We start from the raw sequence: 16,454 nt of genomic DNA on the forward strand, positions 1-16,454 counted from the left end.
CTCAAGTCGACCTGCAATAAAGCGCCTCGAAGCAACCAGCTAAAGAGCCGCTGGAGAGTGCGCCCTCTACTGGAGTGGTGAAGAGACCACCACTGGACTTTTGATTGGCAAACTCAACTTCCAGCGTCTGGTGCGGGAAATTACTCAGGACTTCAAAACAGATTTGCTCTTCTGCAGAGCAGCTATTGGTGCTCTGCAGAAGACTGAACGTGTGCTCTCCATGCCAAACGTGTAACAATTATGACAAGACATCCAACTATCATGTCGCGTTTGTGGAGAACATGCTTAAGAATTCAATATGATGGTAAACATTTCATTCTCATTTTTTTCCCTCTTCTGTTAGTTCTGAATGTCTGAATGTTAGATATTCCCCACCTCCCCTTGAGGCTACGTAAATATATTATTGCAAGTGGAAGAAAGGGAAACAGAAATCATTTTTTCATTTTCAACTGTGTGAATTTATACTAATTCACTAATGCAAGTCAGAATGTTTCAATGAACAAATTTCAGCAGTTCAACTTATATTTGTAAATAAACCTGTTAAATTTTTCTAAACAATGCTAACACTTGAACCTTTTTTCCCCCTTTTTACTCCATTGGCATTTATTTTTTTATTCTGTTATATATGACAGCAGAATGCATTACCATTCATATTACACATATAGAGCACAATTTTTCATATCTCTGGTTGTATACAAAGTATATTCACACCATCTGTGTTTTCATTCGTGTGCTTAGGGTAATGATGTCCATCTCATTCCACCATCTTTTCTACCCCCATGGACTTTTTTTTTTTTTTTTAAACAAGGAAATATCTTAACTAAATGGTGTTTGTAGCATTTTTATTACGGAATACATTCATTCACTATACACTTTTCTGAGTTGTCCTGTGTACAAGTACATATTTTTAATGTTCTATATTCTGCACTGGTCCTTAGGTTTGCTATTTTAATGCATTAAACTATATTTAAAAAGTGTGCAGATGTGTCAGTTTGGATATACTTAAAAAATTTTTTTTAGTTGTAAATGGACACACTTTTTATGTGGTGCTGAGGACTGAACCCAGTGTCTCACATGTGTGAGGCAAGTGCTTTACCACTGAGCTACAGCCCTAGCCCAGTTTGGATATCTTAATGTCAACGTTTCCCAGGGCATTCTGCAGAACATTAGTCCTTCCTTAATCATCTGTGAGGAAGATCTGAATCTTCAGTGGTACATGATTATTTTGTTTCCCACTTGAGTATTTTCTGCTCTGCATCCAAAAGGCTATCTGTATACACTGCTGGCTCCTTTGCCCTCTTCCTATTAGATTTGGCTAAAGAGGCAGATGCAGAAGAGAAGGGAGACCAACAAGACATCAAAGTGGACAGTGAAATGAGGATAGTTTTATTTCTTAGTACTGGATTGCTACTAGTTGGTTTATCTTCTAAGTTCACAGCATCTTCTAGGCCATCCTTTCATTTAACACTTCTCTGCAGTTCTGGTCAGTCTCCCCTCTACCCCCTTTCAAGCTGGGAGTTGATAACGGTAACATAACTTCCCTTGTTAACTGCTCAACTACTCACTGACAGTGCATCATTTCTTTTGGGGGGGATGTTGATTTACACAATGGTTAAATACCGTATTGTTCTCTTGAATTTAAAATTCTCATTAGAATGTTAAGGACTCTACAAAAAAAAATTAGCATTTAAGAACACTCCTTGAAAATACTGGATTATAAAATTCCTTACTGTAAAAACAATAATTAATGTTCTTGATGACTATGGGTAATTGTTATAATTGTTTTATTGTATATAAGCCTAAGGATTTAGTCATAGAATCGACTTGTTCCAAATGGATGTGCTTTTTGAATTTTCATAATTTAGTCCTCAGTATCAGGCTGTTAAGTGTCTTACTGCTTGCTACCCACATGCTTTTCCCCCTGTGCTCTGCATTTTTTTTATCACCTCTGTTCTGATAGGTAATCAAAATTACCCAACTTGGCTAAAATCATATGTAAAGTAAGATTAAATAAGTTCTTATGATAAAAAATATATATTACATATATAAAATTACATATATAATTATAGTATATAATTATGTATAGTATGTTTTAGTGCCTGAATTTCATATCTATTTTGGTGCTTGGAAATTTCATCCCCTTGTACTTGATATTTCATTTGTTATGAAGTGTTGCTGTGGATGTACTCTTACATATGCTGATGTAGTAGCAATTAATGCTATGTACTTCTGGCTTTCCCCTTAGTAAAGTTTTCTTTGCTGGGTGGCTGTGTGACCAGTTCTGTTCAGTCACCATGAGACATCCCAAAACCCTTTTTGCTTTCCATCTTAACCAGCACTGTTTAGATGTCCCAGTTTGGGCTCCTATGACAGATATGAAATTTAAAAGGGAGATAAATATTTTACAATCAAAAATATTGTTACTGAGACTGCAGAGTTGTTACAATTTATTCTTACTTAAATTTCAAGTTTCTCTGCAAAAAAAAAAAAAGGGATTTGGGTGGAAAAAATTACAAGAGGGTTTATATAGTCTTTAGGAAGAAATTTTGTCTTTAATGAAAATGAGCGATTTTAATACTTGAGTTCAAGAACTCAAAAGCTTTTAACAATTGCTTACACAAGATAGGCACATATTCATATTAGATTGTGTGGTTCAGTGGACCGATTTGAACACAGGATTGAATTCCTGAGTTCTGTATCCTATTATAGAACATGTTATTGGAAGGATCTCAGATTACAAAAATTATCCAGCATAAAGATTCTTAATAAATGGTAGTTATAACTATACCAATTAACTGGTATTATTTATCAAATTACAGAATTATGGTCAGTTTTTTCATTTCTCTCCAAATGCATGTTAACTGGCTTAGTTCATTGAAGGTTAATATAGTTTTCTATTCTTTTTCTTTTAAGATTCTACTTAAGGCTGGTTATCCCAAAAGGTAATGCAGAAACATTGTGTCAGACACTTTTAAACCAGTCTTTAATTTCAATTCAGGTGTAAGAAAGCACATAAATACAAACATTAATTCAAGGAATCAAGAATGTGGGGTATAAACATGTATGGCAGATACTACTATACTTCATGTACTTTTTAAAACTTCTAAGAATTTGATTACATGTAAAAAAGGAAATCATTGCCACGTATATTGCTACTTCCATTTGAAGTATTCTCACCAAATTACATTTCCTGAAACTCAACAGAAAGCATTCTCTAATTTCGATCAATATTTGGTGATCAGAATTGGCTGACACCATCTTTTATGTTCTCTGCAAATACTCTTAAATACCTGGCAAACAGTAGCTTTTTGTCAAATGAATGACACTGAAAAACAGATCCCCAGAGATTGAGATTTTGGGAACCACAGCATCATTTTGAAGGGGAATGTGATCAGCTGTGATCACATACCAGGATGGGCTGTTAAGGTGCAGGAATAGGAGAGCATTGCCCTAAGTGGGCACTGAGAAAACAAATGAAGGTTGCAGAACACTGCAAAATGAACAGTGGCACCCAATTTCTAGGTTTTCCTCTCACTAAAAGGAGATTGCAGTTTCTCATTATCATTTAGCAATCACATTTCCTATAGTCAACATGGTTCCAATAGACAAGCCTAGGCAACTAGTCACTATATATATATCATCCCACTAAAGATATTCAAACCCAAGTAACCAAATTTTAGAACCATCTGGTAAACTTCCTGCATTCAAGACAAACTCACAATTCCTTAAAATCTCATTAGACATAAGGGATTGGTTAGGATGTATTACAGGTATTCCTATAACTAGCCATATTTACAAGATACAAAATATTTGATACTGTACAGATGTTTATAAAGTGATTTTTAGCACCAAATATATACAATCAACACTGCAAATTAATTCAACTTTTCAAACTTAACAGATTTTTTTCATTAATCACGATGGCACTTCTTTTCTCCCAACAAAAATGAAGTTTTATGGGGCTATGTGGTGATAACATTATTCAGTAGTAGACTACACAAAAATTATCTTTTCATCTAGAATATGCTGCATTTTTTTAAAACAGTATAGAAAATAGCTCACTTGCCCCACTCATAGATGATGTAAGATTTGAAGAACCAGGGCCTAGAGAGGCCTGTTATTCCTTGGCCCTTGCTAATTTAAAAAATGGATATATCCATATTAAGTGTTAGACTGGCTGGCATGAAGACAAACAATTCTTGAAAACACAAAGTGTAATATCACCTTTTTACTCAAATTAAGTTGTTTGCATTTATAAAGACAAGGACATCTGTCCCTTTAAGTGTGTGAAGTATTTCAGATTACTGAAAAAAGATTTAACATTTATTAAGCGCTCATGTGCCAAATACTTGGGTTCAAGTTAATTTCCAAAATCTTTATAAAGGTATGTATTTGCAAAAAAGAAAAACAATCTTGGAAGGTAAGCTGCACAAAACCACTGATAATTAGAAGTGAACTTTAAATCAAGGTCTTTCTCTACTATACATGGTTTCTTCTCAGTACACAATACATAAACTGGTTCAAAATTATCTAGACCCTTAAAAAGTTTGTAATGAAAAGTGTTTAGTATTAAACCGTGTTCAGGACCTAAAAACAATTCTGAGATTACTAAAATACTGATTTCATTTACTCCTTCATTTGTTAAAAAAAAAAAAAATGTGGACACATGTTACAAATGGTATTAAGTGAAGTGCAATTCATTGTTTACTACAAATTTTTAACTTTAAGCAAAACAATCTCAGTGATGATAAATGCATTTCATTATTTATTTAGATGTTTAAGCTCTCGCACTAAGTTTTTACAAGCTGGTGAACACTGACAAATTATTTCTCCCACAGAACTATAACCACACATTCCCAGACAGTATAAATATATGGTTGAACTAACATTAATACACATCACCATTTTATCAATTACATAATAAAACAAAATTATCAAGTATCCAAATATTAAGTTACACAGCTCAAAAGGCATATAAAATATTAGATGTCTGCTCAATTCATCAGCAGAAACCCACTTTTTTCTTTTTTTGCAAGAGGTTGGGAATAAAAGAAAAAAAAATCACACTTCAAACAAAAAGTTGGTAAACAACTTCTGATAATTATGAAAAAAAATTACAAGAAATTCAGAAACTTTATGATTAAGAATTGTTTTACCTACAATAACAGAGCATCTCTACCTTTTAAAAAAATATTTACTAAATTAAAGAGCATATATTCTACAGGTTCTGCACAAGACAAAGGCAACATTTTACTAAAAATATTTAATAGCCCCCTCCCATTCTTTTTTTCAGGCCCTCCCTGTTAAGTTGCACCTCAGAGTGCAAACATTAAATTAACTGTAAGGCTTTTTTTTTTTTTTTGTCTGGAGACTTAAAGACATGTGCTTCTGTAAAAACTTAGGTTTTCAAAATGGAGGTTTCCCATAACAGCAAAAAATAAGACTTATAGAAAGATATTAAATAAAAATAATTGCTGTAAGACTTGGTAAAAGGAAAACAAAAACAAAACCAAAACAAACAAAAACAAAACCAAAACAAACAAAAACAAAAAACCCCAATAGGTAAAAGCAAACCTGATGTATACTGGTATGAATGTGGGAGATGTAAACATAAAAAGAGCAGGCAAATAATCATATAGGGCCTACAATGTTTGAAATGACTGAAGGAATAAATCATGTAAGGTCTAGAGTGTTCTTAGTTCTTGGAATTTTGGTTTTGTACGATACTAAAAATATACAAGTATTGTGCTGGGTATTTTGGCACCTAATCTTTCTAAATTTCTTATGTAAGATTCTGGCATGGAAATAGATTTAAAGAAATTAACTCAATACCGCATGATTTCAGGAAAGGTCAACTGGTACAAATGATAAGCACATTTTAAATTGTGAACAGCAAGAATCTTTTGCTAAGTGTCCAAACAGGTTGATCATAACCCAAACATAGAGGTTGAAATTCTGTCAAGCTTGTGGCCTGGTAAAACTGCTTTCCAATACTCCTATGGAAGCTTCATCAGACTTATTCACCACGCCAACATGTTGGCTAATATGTACGACAAATTAGGTCCCGTCTTAAGTTCCACTTCCAAGGCAATAGCATCAGGCGCCCGAGTTTTATTGAATGCAACAGTTGTTTCTATGACCATTGGAGTCTTTGAAGCGCAGCCGCATTTTAGGACGATACTTCTCCAAATACAAAAGTTGCTTGCTGTTAAAGGCTCCACGCCGCTTTCTGGAAGGAAAGGACAAACTAATTTTACAGTGATAGAGATTGCTTCTGGAGGCAAGGAAGACAATTACAAAGGCCATGAAGGAATGTTTTAGAGCACTTATACATTGCTTCAGATCGTTATTTTATTAGCTATTGTCAACTGAGCTGTTGAGACTCATGTATTCTTAACCATATCTAATTATACTTCAATAAAATATGTATCAACAATAGCATATTCAATCAATAATTTAAAGCAAAATAATAATTCAAATAATGCTGTTGGATTAGAATCTTAGTAGTATGAGCATCTGCATGGACTATAAACAAGGGGATATTATTATCTTAAAAAAAAAGATAAAAATCAGAAGGGCAATTTATAATACATTTAAAACTTACTGACACCTTCAACAAGGAAATAAAGAGAGATTTCACAACTTACTGTCTTATGAATTGTACTGCATCTTCATATTTCATTCCGCCTTCAATCAATGCCAGGGCAACAAGCACTGGAGCTCTAGAAAGGTTAAGAATTTTAATCAGTCAAAATTTCAAAATCAAGTCCTGAAGTATAATTATCCATCATCATATTTAAGTTATACCTATATGTTACATGTTGACTTCATGATTAAAAAAAAAAAAACAAAAACTGAGCTGGGCATGGTGCCACATGTCTGTAATCCCAGCGGTTCAGGAGGATGAGACAAGAGGATGGTGAGTTCAAAGCCAGTCTCTTAGTGCGAGGCACTAAGCAACTCAGTGAGACCCTGTCTCTAAATAAAATATAAAATAGGGCTGGGGATGTGTCTCAGTGTTTGAGAGCCCTAAATTAAATTCCCAGTACCCTCCCTCCCGCAAAATACAAAAAACAATTGCCCAAGCTGGCCTTCAACTTGTGATCCTTCTGTCTCAGTCTCAAGCAATGAGATTTTAGGTGTGCCCCACTATACCTGGCAAATACCAGTGTTTTTATATATCAATATAGATGTTTATCTGGAACCAAAAGAAGAATTGCTCTTACCTCCCAAGGCCTGCAACACAATGAACAGCAATACAACAACCAGGTTCTTCACGAAACTTAATTTTTACAAGACTTAACCAGTCATCGACAATTTGGTTGGACGGTGGTGCACCATCATCAAAAGGCCAATCCTAAGTCAAAAGAATGTTTAAATATATTAGATCTTAAAGGTTAATCACGTTTTATTAACTCCCATTGTCAATGAAATGTAACTAAATGCTGAATCATTATAAAATTTTTTATTTTTTTTTAGTTATCGGTGGACACAACATCTTTGTTTGTATATGGTGCTGAGGATCGAACCCAGGCCGCATGCATGCCAGGCGAGCACGCTACCTCTTGAGCCACATCCCCAGCCCTATAAAAATTTTTTAGTTACTTCATACCTTTGCTTAGATTTCACCTTTATATTTGAATATTTTATTGCATAAAATCTTACACAACTTTTAAAATTAGGCTTCTTGAGATCTGGAAGGTTTATCTGAATAAAACTTGTAGCACATTATCTTAAACACATAGGAACTATTAATACTTACAAGAACATGGATGCCTTCTTTCTCCACAAGAGTAGTGTCATAGGTTGCTTCACATACTCTTACTATTGTGGTAACACCATACTTCTTAAGTTCCTGGATAAAATATACATTAAAAAAAAATCCTAATGAGATCTTCATAATTGTATTACTATTACTCATCATTTGCTATTTTGATAATTTCTGATCACTGAGAATGCTGGTTAACAGAACATCATGAAGAGAACAGTAGAACCTCCTATCTATGTTTAACATGGAACTAAATCAGTCTTAAAAGTATATGCAAAAACTCTTTAAATCCTGAGAATAGTTTTTTAAAATACCCTTATCATTTAATACTACAGCTTTTAAAATACACTACTACTCATTATAATTCTCCTAACATTACAAAAACATGTAAGTGGTATTTTCCTATGATCTGAGTGGCCTATTTGCTATTTTTGTACACCTATAGATATCTATGAAACAAAATGTGTATGTCCAGATAAATTACCCAGCATTATATTCCTTCCTTCCTAGTAAAAAGAAGCTGATGGTGAGACAGGTATTAAACAGGACTGACCACAAAACTGTCATCAGAAAGCAGCAGAATCAGTAGCTTCTAAGCATCAAGTGAGGCCCAAGACAAACTATGTGGTTTATAGCATGAGGATAAGAGGACATATGGAAAAAAAAAATCCAAACATTTCAGCCTTCCCCTATAAAATTACAAGAAAAGTGAGGACTACACTGTTATATTGTCCATGTCAATAGTTCTTTTCTTTTTTGTAGTACAATGAATTGAATGTAGGGGTGTTTTATCACTGAGCTACATCCTTAGTCCTTTTTATTTTTACTATGGAGACAGTCTCACTAAGTTGCCCAGGCTGGCCTCAAACTTGTGATCCTTTCGCCTCAATCTCCCAAATCATTGGAATTACAGGTGTATACCATTTGTGCCGGGTTTATCTACACATAGGCCAACCTGAAGAACTATTCATTTATGAGTTCTAAATTAAATATATTCTTTCTCAAAATTTTTATAGCAATTTATCCCAAACTAATGATATTTCATTTCTGGGAACTGGAACCATAGGTATGTCATCTCATCTTAAAAAATAGTAAGATGAAAATCCCACTATTAAGCTACAACCAATTTAAGACATCATAATGTATTAAATCTTACCTCTATAAATTTGTTTAAGGTTGCATTGGTTGGATTGTGTGTAATAAGAAATCTCATGTTCTTGTATGTGACTTCCACAGGAGCAGGGCGGTTCATTCGAGCCATGTTAATTTAGTTAAAAAACACTCAATAGGGTTATGAAAGAATTTAAAAATTGAATACAGAAATGAGGCAAAGTAACTGAAGTCTACTTCAATATACTCCACTTGATATTCTCAGTGCTTTGAGTATGAAGTTGGGAGTAATGGGAAATGAAATGAACCTCCTATCAAGAAGCAGCAATTCTTCAATCCAGTAATACTGAGGCAATAGAAAGGAAGTGCACTGAGGTTTACCCCATCCAGGTCAGAACTCTTGTAAAATGCTCGGTGGATTTTCAATTCAATACGTCTGTGTCCAGGTTAACCACTCTTATGGGGGCTTCTTGGTGGAGTAGTAATGAATTTCTACAGTTCACTTGTCTGCATAGAGGTCGTGCTGTGCCTGGCAGTAATCTCCACTGCCCTTCAGAAACTCCATAAATGTGTGACCAAGAACACCACAGAACTGCTGTTTAAAAGAAAAGGAAAGAAAGAAAGAAAAAGTTATTTTCCAATTCAGAAGAAACATGTTACACTTTTATAGCATTTAAGTGTACAACTATCTTTTCAAATTAGAGCCAAAGGTACCTTTTTAACTTTTAATTGAATCAAATGTAAACCAATAAGCCTAAAACAAACACTCATAAACCCTTTAGAATTGTCCAACTATAAAGATTTTATAAGACATTTTTTAAAAAATATTTTTTTTAGTTGTAGATGTACACAATACATTTATTTTATTTTTATGTGGTGCTGAGGATCGAAACCAGTGCCTCATACATGTGAGATGAGCACTCTACCACAGAGCCACAACCCCAGCCGTAGTAAGATATTTTTGAAAGGGGTGAGATGGAGATGTCAATTGTATGGACCATTCTATATATATAAAAACTTCTTCATGTAATTATTTCTCAATAATTGCCCTTGAAGATTTAGTTCTTAAATGTGAAAAAATCTGAAGTCACACCTATATTTTCCTTTTGTGCTATCATTTCTTCCTCTTTAAGTTTCAAAATACACTGAAGTAAAAATAAAATCACAGATAGTTCACACACAGCTCACATTACTCTGTCTAGAATAAAATTAACTGGCTCTTATAAAACTTACCTATTCCTCTAATCAATATATCCTTTTCTTAAGAGAAAGGGGACTTGTTTTCAAAGTTTTTCCACACACATTATCTCATTTTATCTTAACAACCTCATGGACTTCTCATTTCCATTATGACAACAATGTCAGATTATAGGAAAATAATTCTTGGGAAGTTAATTGTGAAATAACAAAATGTTTCCCTTTTGTATTTATAAACTATTCATAATGTTAATACTTTCTTGTATTTTAAAACCAAAAATTCCCTTAGCTGGCCTAAACCTCAAATCTAATTCAGAGACAAAAGAGGTAGGTACCAGTGCTGGGGTAGTAGAAAGGACCTTAGAGTTTTTCCATAGGTCTCAAAGCAAGATAATGTCTATTTTTCACGAAAGTTCTCTTTTAAATCAGGTTTATACCAGTATCAAAATTAAATGAATACTCAACAGGATATTTTCAGAATATGTACATAAATGTTAGTTTAATATGTACATAATGTTAATGTTAGTTTATTTCCAAGCAGATTGTGTACTTGGAAGAAAAGAATGGAATAAGGAAAATGTTAATAACAAGCTAACAAGAGCTCTAAATGAGAGCCACTGACCTAAACAAAATGTATTAAAGAGTGATTTACCTCAACAAAACCTTGTTAACAGTAACAAAAATGGCTCAAATTAGCTTTCCATGCTTAAACTGAAATACTTAAAAGGCTTAAAATTAAATGGAAGTGTCTACTTCCATACTCAGTTATACCTTTAAATAGAGCCCATGCTAGTTTCTTTACTACAGCTAAATTTCAAAGAATTCATGTGATCACAAAAAAGAAAACCTTAAAGAACTAGTTTATTTTTCTGGTAAAACAAAGGATTTAGGATAAGGAGTCATGTTTACTAAATATTCCCAAAGTTTTGTTTGTTAACCCAGGGATGCTCTACCTCTAAACTAGATTACCCCAGCTCTTTAGGATCTTGCTAATTTGCTCAAACTAGCCTTGAATTTGCTATCAGATTCCAGAGCCCCTGAGATCACAGGTGTGTATCACTATGCGTAGTCCAAGATGGTTCTAATAAGTCTTTGGAGGTTACTTCACCTATCTGCCAGCTGGGTTAAGTAAAAATTGTCTAAATTACCAAGGAAGACATCACCATTACAACGAACACAAACTGTAGTAATCTAATTTCACCTTAAGTCCTAAATAATTAGATATAATAGGAGCATTCTGGCACTTTTCAGATAATACACAATGGATTAAAGACCTCTGTAAAGCTTTTTAAGTAGTTTCAAAGAAAGTGGGAAAAACAATATAGAATTCATTTCCTGTACTGGTTATTCTTACTGTGGAGCCACCCAGTGGCTGGGGGGACACTTCAATTAAAGCAGGGTGACCACTGTCATCTTTCTATTCAGCCCTATTCTCAATTTCCTCCTCACAGGGAAAACAAACCAACAAACCTATCCATGATAGTTCAGAAACACAAAGGGATATCTTCCACATTTCAGTTGCATTCAATCTAATATACATGAGGGAGAAGACAGCAGTTTTTGTATAGAAGCTTAAGTCAGTTTATCAGATTGCAGAATCAAGTCAATCTATAGAACCAATCGCTTTGCCAAAAAAGACTACACGTATACTTAGGTTTCAGGTATCACACCTAATAAACCGTGTATAAAATGCCACTTACTTTTGAATCTACTTTTCGGGTTTTCAACTGATTAACTAGCATCAGACAAAACACACATAAAGAGAATAAAAGGAAGCACTCTCACGAATCTGGATCTCAAGCCGATCGAGGATTCCAACTACAGTATAAAAACTTAATACTCTTGGAATTGTAGCGAGTTCCGTCGACAGAATATAAACTTTAGAATTCTGGCTCTGGTTGGCTACTGTTGCCACAAGCCAAAAGGAGTCACCCACACATTACAAGCAAGGACTTCAAGAACAATTCTAAGTAGTATCCGATTAAAAGGCGCCATCCAGGGCCCTTTCAAGATTGGCAGGAAAAATGCGTGCTGGTGCCCAGCCCGGGGCGCCTTCGCTTCAGTAGCCCTGGCACTTTTCAAAGTGCTCAGACCCAGGTCATTTATCTTGACGAGTGGCCCAGAGAAAGGGCAAGACTCGACTTGTTCCAATTATCCAGGGCCTGAGGGTGGGACATTAAATCCGGAACAGCTCGAATTACCAGGTGGAGACCGGAGAAGGCAGGGCGGGGCGGGGCGCCGGTGTCCTCACCTAACTGAGCCGGCCCGGGAAGCAGGGAAGCTCCCGGAATGCCCCCGATGGCCTCCACTCGACGCACGCGGCGCTGCGCGCCCGGGCCCGCCCGCTCGCCTCGCCCCTTCTCCGCGCCGCAATCACGGGTTCGCGCCGCGCCTGACTGAAGGCGCGGGCGCCGAGGCCATTTTGTCTGAGGCTCCGGTCCCGGCCTCGCAGCATGGGGGTGGCTGCACCAAGCTCCTGTCCCGCGCCAGCCCCCGAGCTCCGACAGCTCTGGGCCGAGACCGTTACCAGCCCCGCTGGGCCGCCCCGCCTACCCCACTCCGGCCCGGATCTGGTGGCGACCCCGCCGCCACCGCGCCCTCCCCGTATCCGGCTCCGCAGTGACACGCGCAGCCCTCGCCCCACCCCGGGCCACGTCTCCCGCTAGAGTGCGGCCACTCTCCTTAAGCTTAACAAAGGGACCCTGGGAGCCACGGAACCCACTGAGCCTGAACCCGGCGCGCCAGTCCCCAGGGCCGAGGGCAGGGGCGGCGGTCACAAAACGGCTTTTGTGCCACCCCGCCCGTCCCGCTGCGGCAGTCGAAACTGCCTCCGCCCGCCGCGCTGGTGGGGCCGCAAGGTCCCAACAGCCCGGCGCTCGGCGGGGACGTGGAAGTCGATGCTTCAGGCGGCCAACTGCCATACCGCAGCCCCACGGGCCCGGCGTTGGCTTCCCAGTAGCCGGTCGTTACCGGCCGACCACGGGATCGTAACCCGCCAGCTCACTCCGGACCAACCCGGCCACAGCCTGGGACCGCGGGGAGCTAAGTCAGGGCCCTGAACAAAGGCAAAGGCGGGATGGGGGGGACGCTCGCAGATTCCCAGTCCCGGAGGCGGCGGGGCGACGACTACTCACAGGAATATGTTTACTCATTGAAGATTGTGGCCTAATCATACAGCCGGTCCCGAGGCGGCGGCGATACAAGCGGCGGCGGTGGCGGCGGCTGCAGGGCAGGGGGTGGCGGTGGTCGTCGCGGGGCGGCGGCGGTGGCGGTGCAGGCGGCGGCGGGCGCACCAGACTACCATGCAGTGAGCGGCTCCGAGGAGAGCGCGTCGCCTAGCCGGCCCGCAGCCGCAGGAGCCAATACGCGAGCCGAGGCGCCCTTGCGTCACAAGCCCTCCCTTTTATAGCCGGAGCTACGTGCGCACCCCCTGCAGCCAATCGCAGCCCGGGATCCTGGGCCCTGAGCGGACGAGCGGGGGCGAGAGCCCGCCCCCGCCGTGGACGTCACCTCACGGCGGCCGCCACCGGTGTGAACCGGTTGATGAATGGCGAAATGCTGGAACCCGAGCCTCCTCTTAGCGGGGGAGGGAAAGGGAAGGGGAGAAACTTGGAGGATGCTGGAAGCTTGGTGAAGTATAGGGAGCCGGCACGGGAAGATTCCAGTCACGCAATTACAAGGAATCACGAGACAACCCTGTTTCTCATCATTAAAACCAGCTAGGAGTGTCACATGGGAGGCTTGAAGTTTGCCTCAAACTTAAAATACTGTCTCTGTAGGTTGCAGTCGCGTTTCAAGTCTCAACCCTGCTTTCCTCTGGATCTAAGTCACAACCACAGTCATATTTGCCAAAGGTTTACCTTGGCACCTGCGCTCCTAGGATGTCCGTCATCAAATAATATTTATGTCGCATGACCGCTGTACCCAGTGACTCAACAGCCCGAATGCCACGGCCCTAGGCATGTTCCGGAAGAATTGTTGTCGCCAGAGGCACTTTCAAGGGGGCGGGGTGGGGGAGGAGAAACTTATCTTCTTGGAACTACCCAGTCCAACGCGGGGACTGTTTCTTTTGATGCCAATAAAGCCCTGTGCTCCATGTATGTGTGTGTATGTATGTATGTATGTATGTATGTGTATATATATATATATATATATTTTTTTTTTTTTGGTTACTCCTTCCTACAAGGTCCGAGGGCAACTGCAGTTGGCTCAGTTGTGTCATTTCGAAATCACATGCATCGTTTGTACTGTTGCTTACTTGATGTGTTGTTACAGATAATGAAAGGTTAGCCACTACTAAAAGGAAGCGTTTTTAACAACTAAGAATCCTCAGTCAAGGACTGATGTGATTCTTTGCGTCAAAATCCAAGCTCTCCTTTTTGTTACAGTCCTTTGGATTTCACTGTCTTCTGAATTTAGGCCCCTAAAAGAAGTAAAGCCTTATCGCAGTTGTTATGTGGTATACAAGAGTAACTGTCATTTATAATCTGCAAACCCATTCTCCTCTGCTTTCTGGAAGGAATAAACAAGACCTTCACCTGCTTTGAAGAACTAAGCTTTCTACTAATACTGAGGCCTTTTGTTTGCTGTTTTCCCCCAGTATTAGATTGGAGAAGGCTTTAGGGATCAAATTGTGTCCTGGGTCAGTGTATTGTAGCATCTTGAGATTTATTAGAATTTCTATTTAGAGACACTACTTGCATAGTTATTCAACCTTCTTAAAAACATGTACTCTATAAGCAAAATAAGATCTTTTGAAAACAAGAAGTAGGTCAGACTTTTAAAGAAATAAATGTCTACTCATCATTTTAAGAAGAAGTTGCTTGCCTAGGAATCCCTTTAAGTCAAGGAAAGCTAGAGAACTTGAGACATAATGTCCTTTCACAAATGAACATAAAAGGAGTAGATTTCAAGATTTTTAAGTACTAATAATATATTAATTAAAAAAAGAGTCTTGGGATGGTAACGAAGCAGAACGGGGAACTCAAGTTAGAAAAAGAATTATATCATTTATAAAAAATTAAAACTTTCATATGGCAAATAACTTGTGTAAATATGCATTTTATAGTGGGAGAAGATATTGGTGATATATTGAGGGCAGAGTTAATATCATAATAAATGAAAAGCTTGAACAACATATGATATGGTAGTTAAAAAAAAAAAAACTCACATAGTCTGTTAGCCACTCTTACTCAAAAAAGTTGGTCAGAGAAGTTATACTAATTGGAATAGTGAAACTTTTTCAATGTAGTGACTTTTTCAGAAAAGAAATTTGGTGGTATAAGATATAAACTTAGCTAATGATAAGCAAACTAAATCAGTATTAACCAGTTTTCTTGTAGAATTAGTGATACAAGTTGTGATCCTTGTGCTCCACAGATCCTGTAATTACCACAGCAGTGCTGACATGAAGCATTCAGTTGTCTGTAATCTTTGAGCTTTAAAAGCTGGACTCAAACTCTCAAGTGGATTAATTAATAGGGAGTCTAGCCTATCAGATGAGGTACCACACTGTCCTAATTTGAAAAGGATATCATTTAAAGATGAAAAAATAGAGGCTTTTACTATTGAGAATAAGAACACATTTTAAACAAGATTTAAGTGTAGATTTACTAACCATTCTACTAAATTCTTTTAGAATAGTCAAGGGTTTGCCTCTCTGCCAACTGTCATCTATGCCAACTGTGTTCTATGCCACTGGTTAAAAACCACACTACTATGCTGAGGGTGTATGCTATACTCAGTTCAACTCAGTACCTCTGAAAGCCAGTGACTAAGCTTCAGAAGAGGCTCTAAAATGGAAGATTTCTCTCCTGCTCAACGTGATGTTCTACTGGAAGTTAATTCTCTTAAAGCATATGTCTTTGATCTTATTATGGTAGGCAGGACTTTTCATCAGCATATTCAAAATATCAAAGCCAATAACTGGAAGATAAGCAAAATTAGAAGCATATTATAAGTAAGACCCTGCTGAGATCTTATGCCTGGAATCCTAGCAACTTGAGAGGTGGAGACAGGAGGATTGAAGTTTCCAGGCCAGCCTTGGCAACATTAGTGAGATCCTGTCTCATAGTAAAATAAAAAGGCCTGTGGATATCTTAGTGATAGAATGTTTGCCTGGCATGTACAATGCCCTGGGGTCAATTCCTAGTATTGGTGGGGAAAAAAAAGATACGTATGGATGCAGAAGAGAAGTAATAAATCAGCAAACTATTATGATAGAGAACAGAGAAATCCTTAAAAGGACAGCATATAGCCTGGTAAGTATGGGTTTCATTTATACTAAGTATGTGAAAGGAATGGAAGATTTAATTTGTTCCAGTGTCAGATTGATTGAGACTGAGTCTGATAAAGAACACTTAATATAGCAAGAGTATTA

The 16,454-nt window shown here is 38.0% G+C and overlaps 2 protein-coding genes across 3 annotated transcripts; both read right to left on the minus strand.

Annotated features, from left to right (window-relative positions):
- Positions 1 to 2,966: 2,966 nt before the first annotated feature.
- On the minus strand, positions 2,967 to 9,029 carry Ptp4a1 (protein tyrosine phosphatase 4A1). Of its 2 annotated transcripts, none has more exons than XM_076858527.2 (5): positions 8,925 to 9,029; positions 7,763 to 7,855; positions 7,227 to 7,357; positions 6,648 to 6,722; positions 2,967 to 6,225 (listed from the first exon to the last, which is right to left on the minus strand). In XM_076858527.2, exons 1-5 carry the CDS (start codon positions 9,027 to 9,029, stop codon positions 6,021 to 6,023), a joined length of 609 nt encoding a protein of 202 aa, XP_076714642.1. In that variant the 3' UTR covers positions 2,967 to 6,020. The 2 variants fall into 2 exon arrangements, with proteins under 2 accessions (XP_076714642.1, XP_076714641.1); XM_076858526.2 differs by having other exon boundaries at positions 2,967 to 6,229.
- A 348-nt stretch (positions 9,030 to 9,377) lies between these two features.
- Positions 9,378 to 13,461, minus strand: LOC143401286 (uncharacterized). Its single transcript, XM_076858528.1, has 2 exons — positions 13,210 to 13,461; positions 9,378 to 9,473 (listed from the first exon to the last, which is right to left on the minus strand). The coding sequence occupies exons 1-2, from the start codon at positions 13,246 to 13,248 to the stop codon at positions 9,378 to 9,380; spliced, it is 135 nt and encodes a 44-aa protein (XP_076714643.1). The 5' UTR covers positions 13,249 to 13,461.
- Between the last annotated feature and the right edge of the window lie 2,993 nt (positions 13,462 to 16,454).

The sequence above is a fragment of the Callospermophilus lateralis genome, chromosome 6 (assembly GCF_048772815.1).
Source record: "Callospermophilus lateralis isolate mCalLat2 chromosome 6, mCalLat2.hap1, whole genome shotgun sequence".
Classification (NCBI taxonomy): Eukaryota; Metazoa; Chordata; class Mammalia; order Rodentia; family Sciuridae; genus Callospermophilus; species Callospermophilus lateralis.

Coding starts and splice junctions, on each gene's coding strand:
- Ptp4a1 (XM_076858527.2), bottom strand. CDS start 9,029: ATGGCTCGAATGAACCGCCCTGCTCCTGTGGAAGTCACATACAAGAAC. Junction 7,856..8,924: donor CCTTAAACAAATTTATAGAG/GTAAGATTTAAT, acceptor TATTTTATCCAG/GAACTTAAGAAGTATGGTGT. Junction 6,723..7,226: donor TGTGTTGCAGGCCTTGGGAG/GTAAGAGCAATT, acceptor TAACCTTTCTAG/AGCTCCAGTGCTTGTTGCCC.
- LOC143401286 (XM_076858528.1), bottom strand. CDS start 13,248: ATGATTAGGCCACAATCTTCAATGAGTAAACATATTCCT. Junction 9,474..13,209: donor CAATGAGTAAACATATTCCT/GTGAGTAGTCGT, acceptor TCTTTTAAACAG/CAGTTCTGTGGTGTTCTTGG.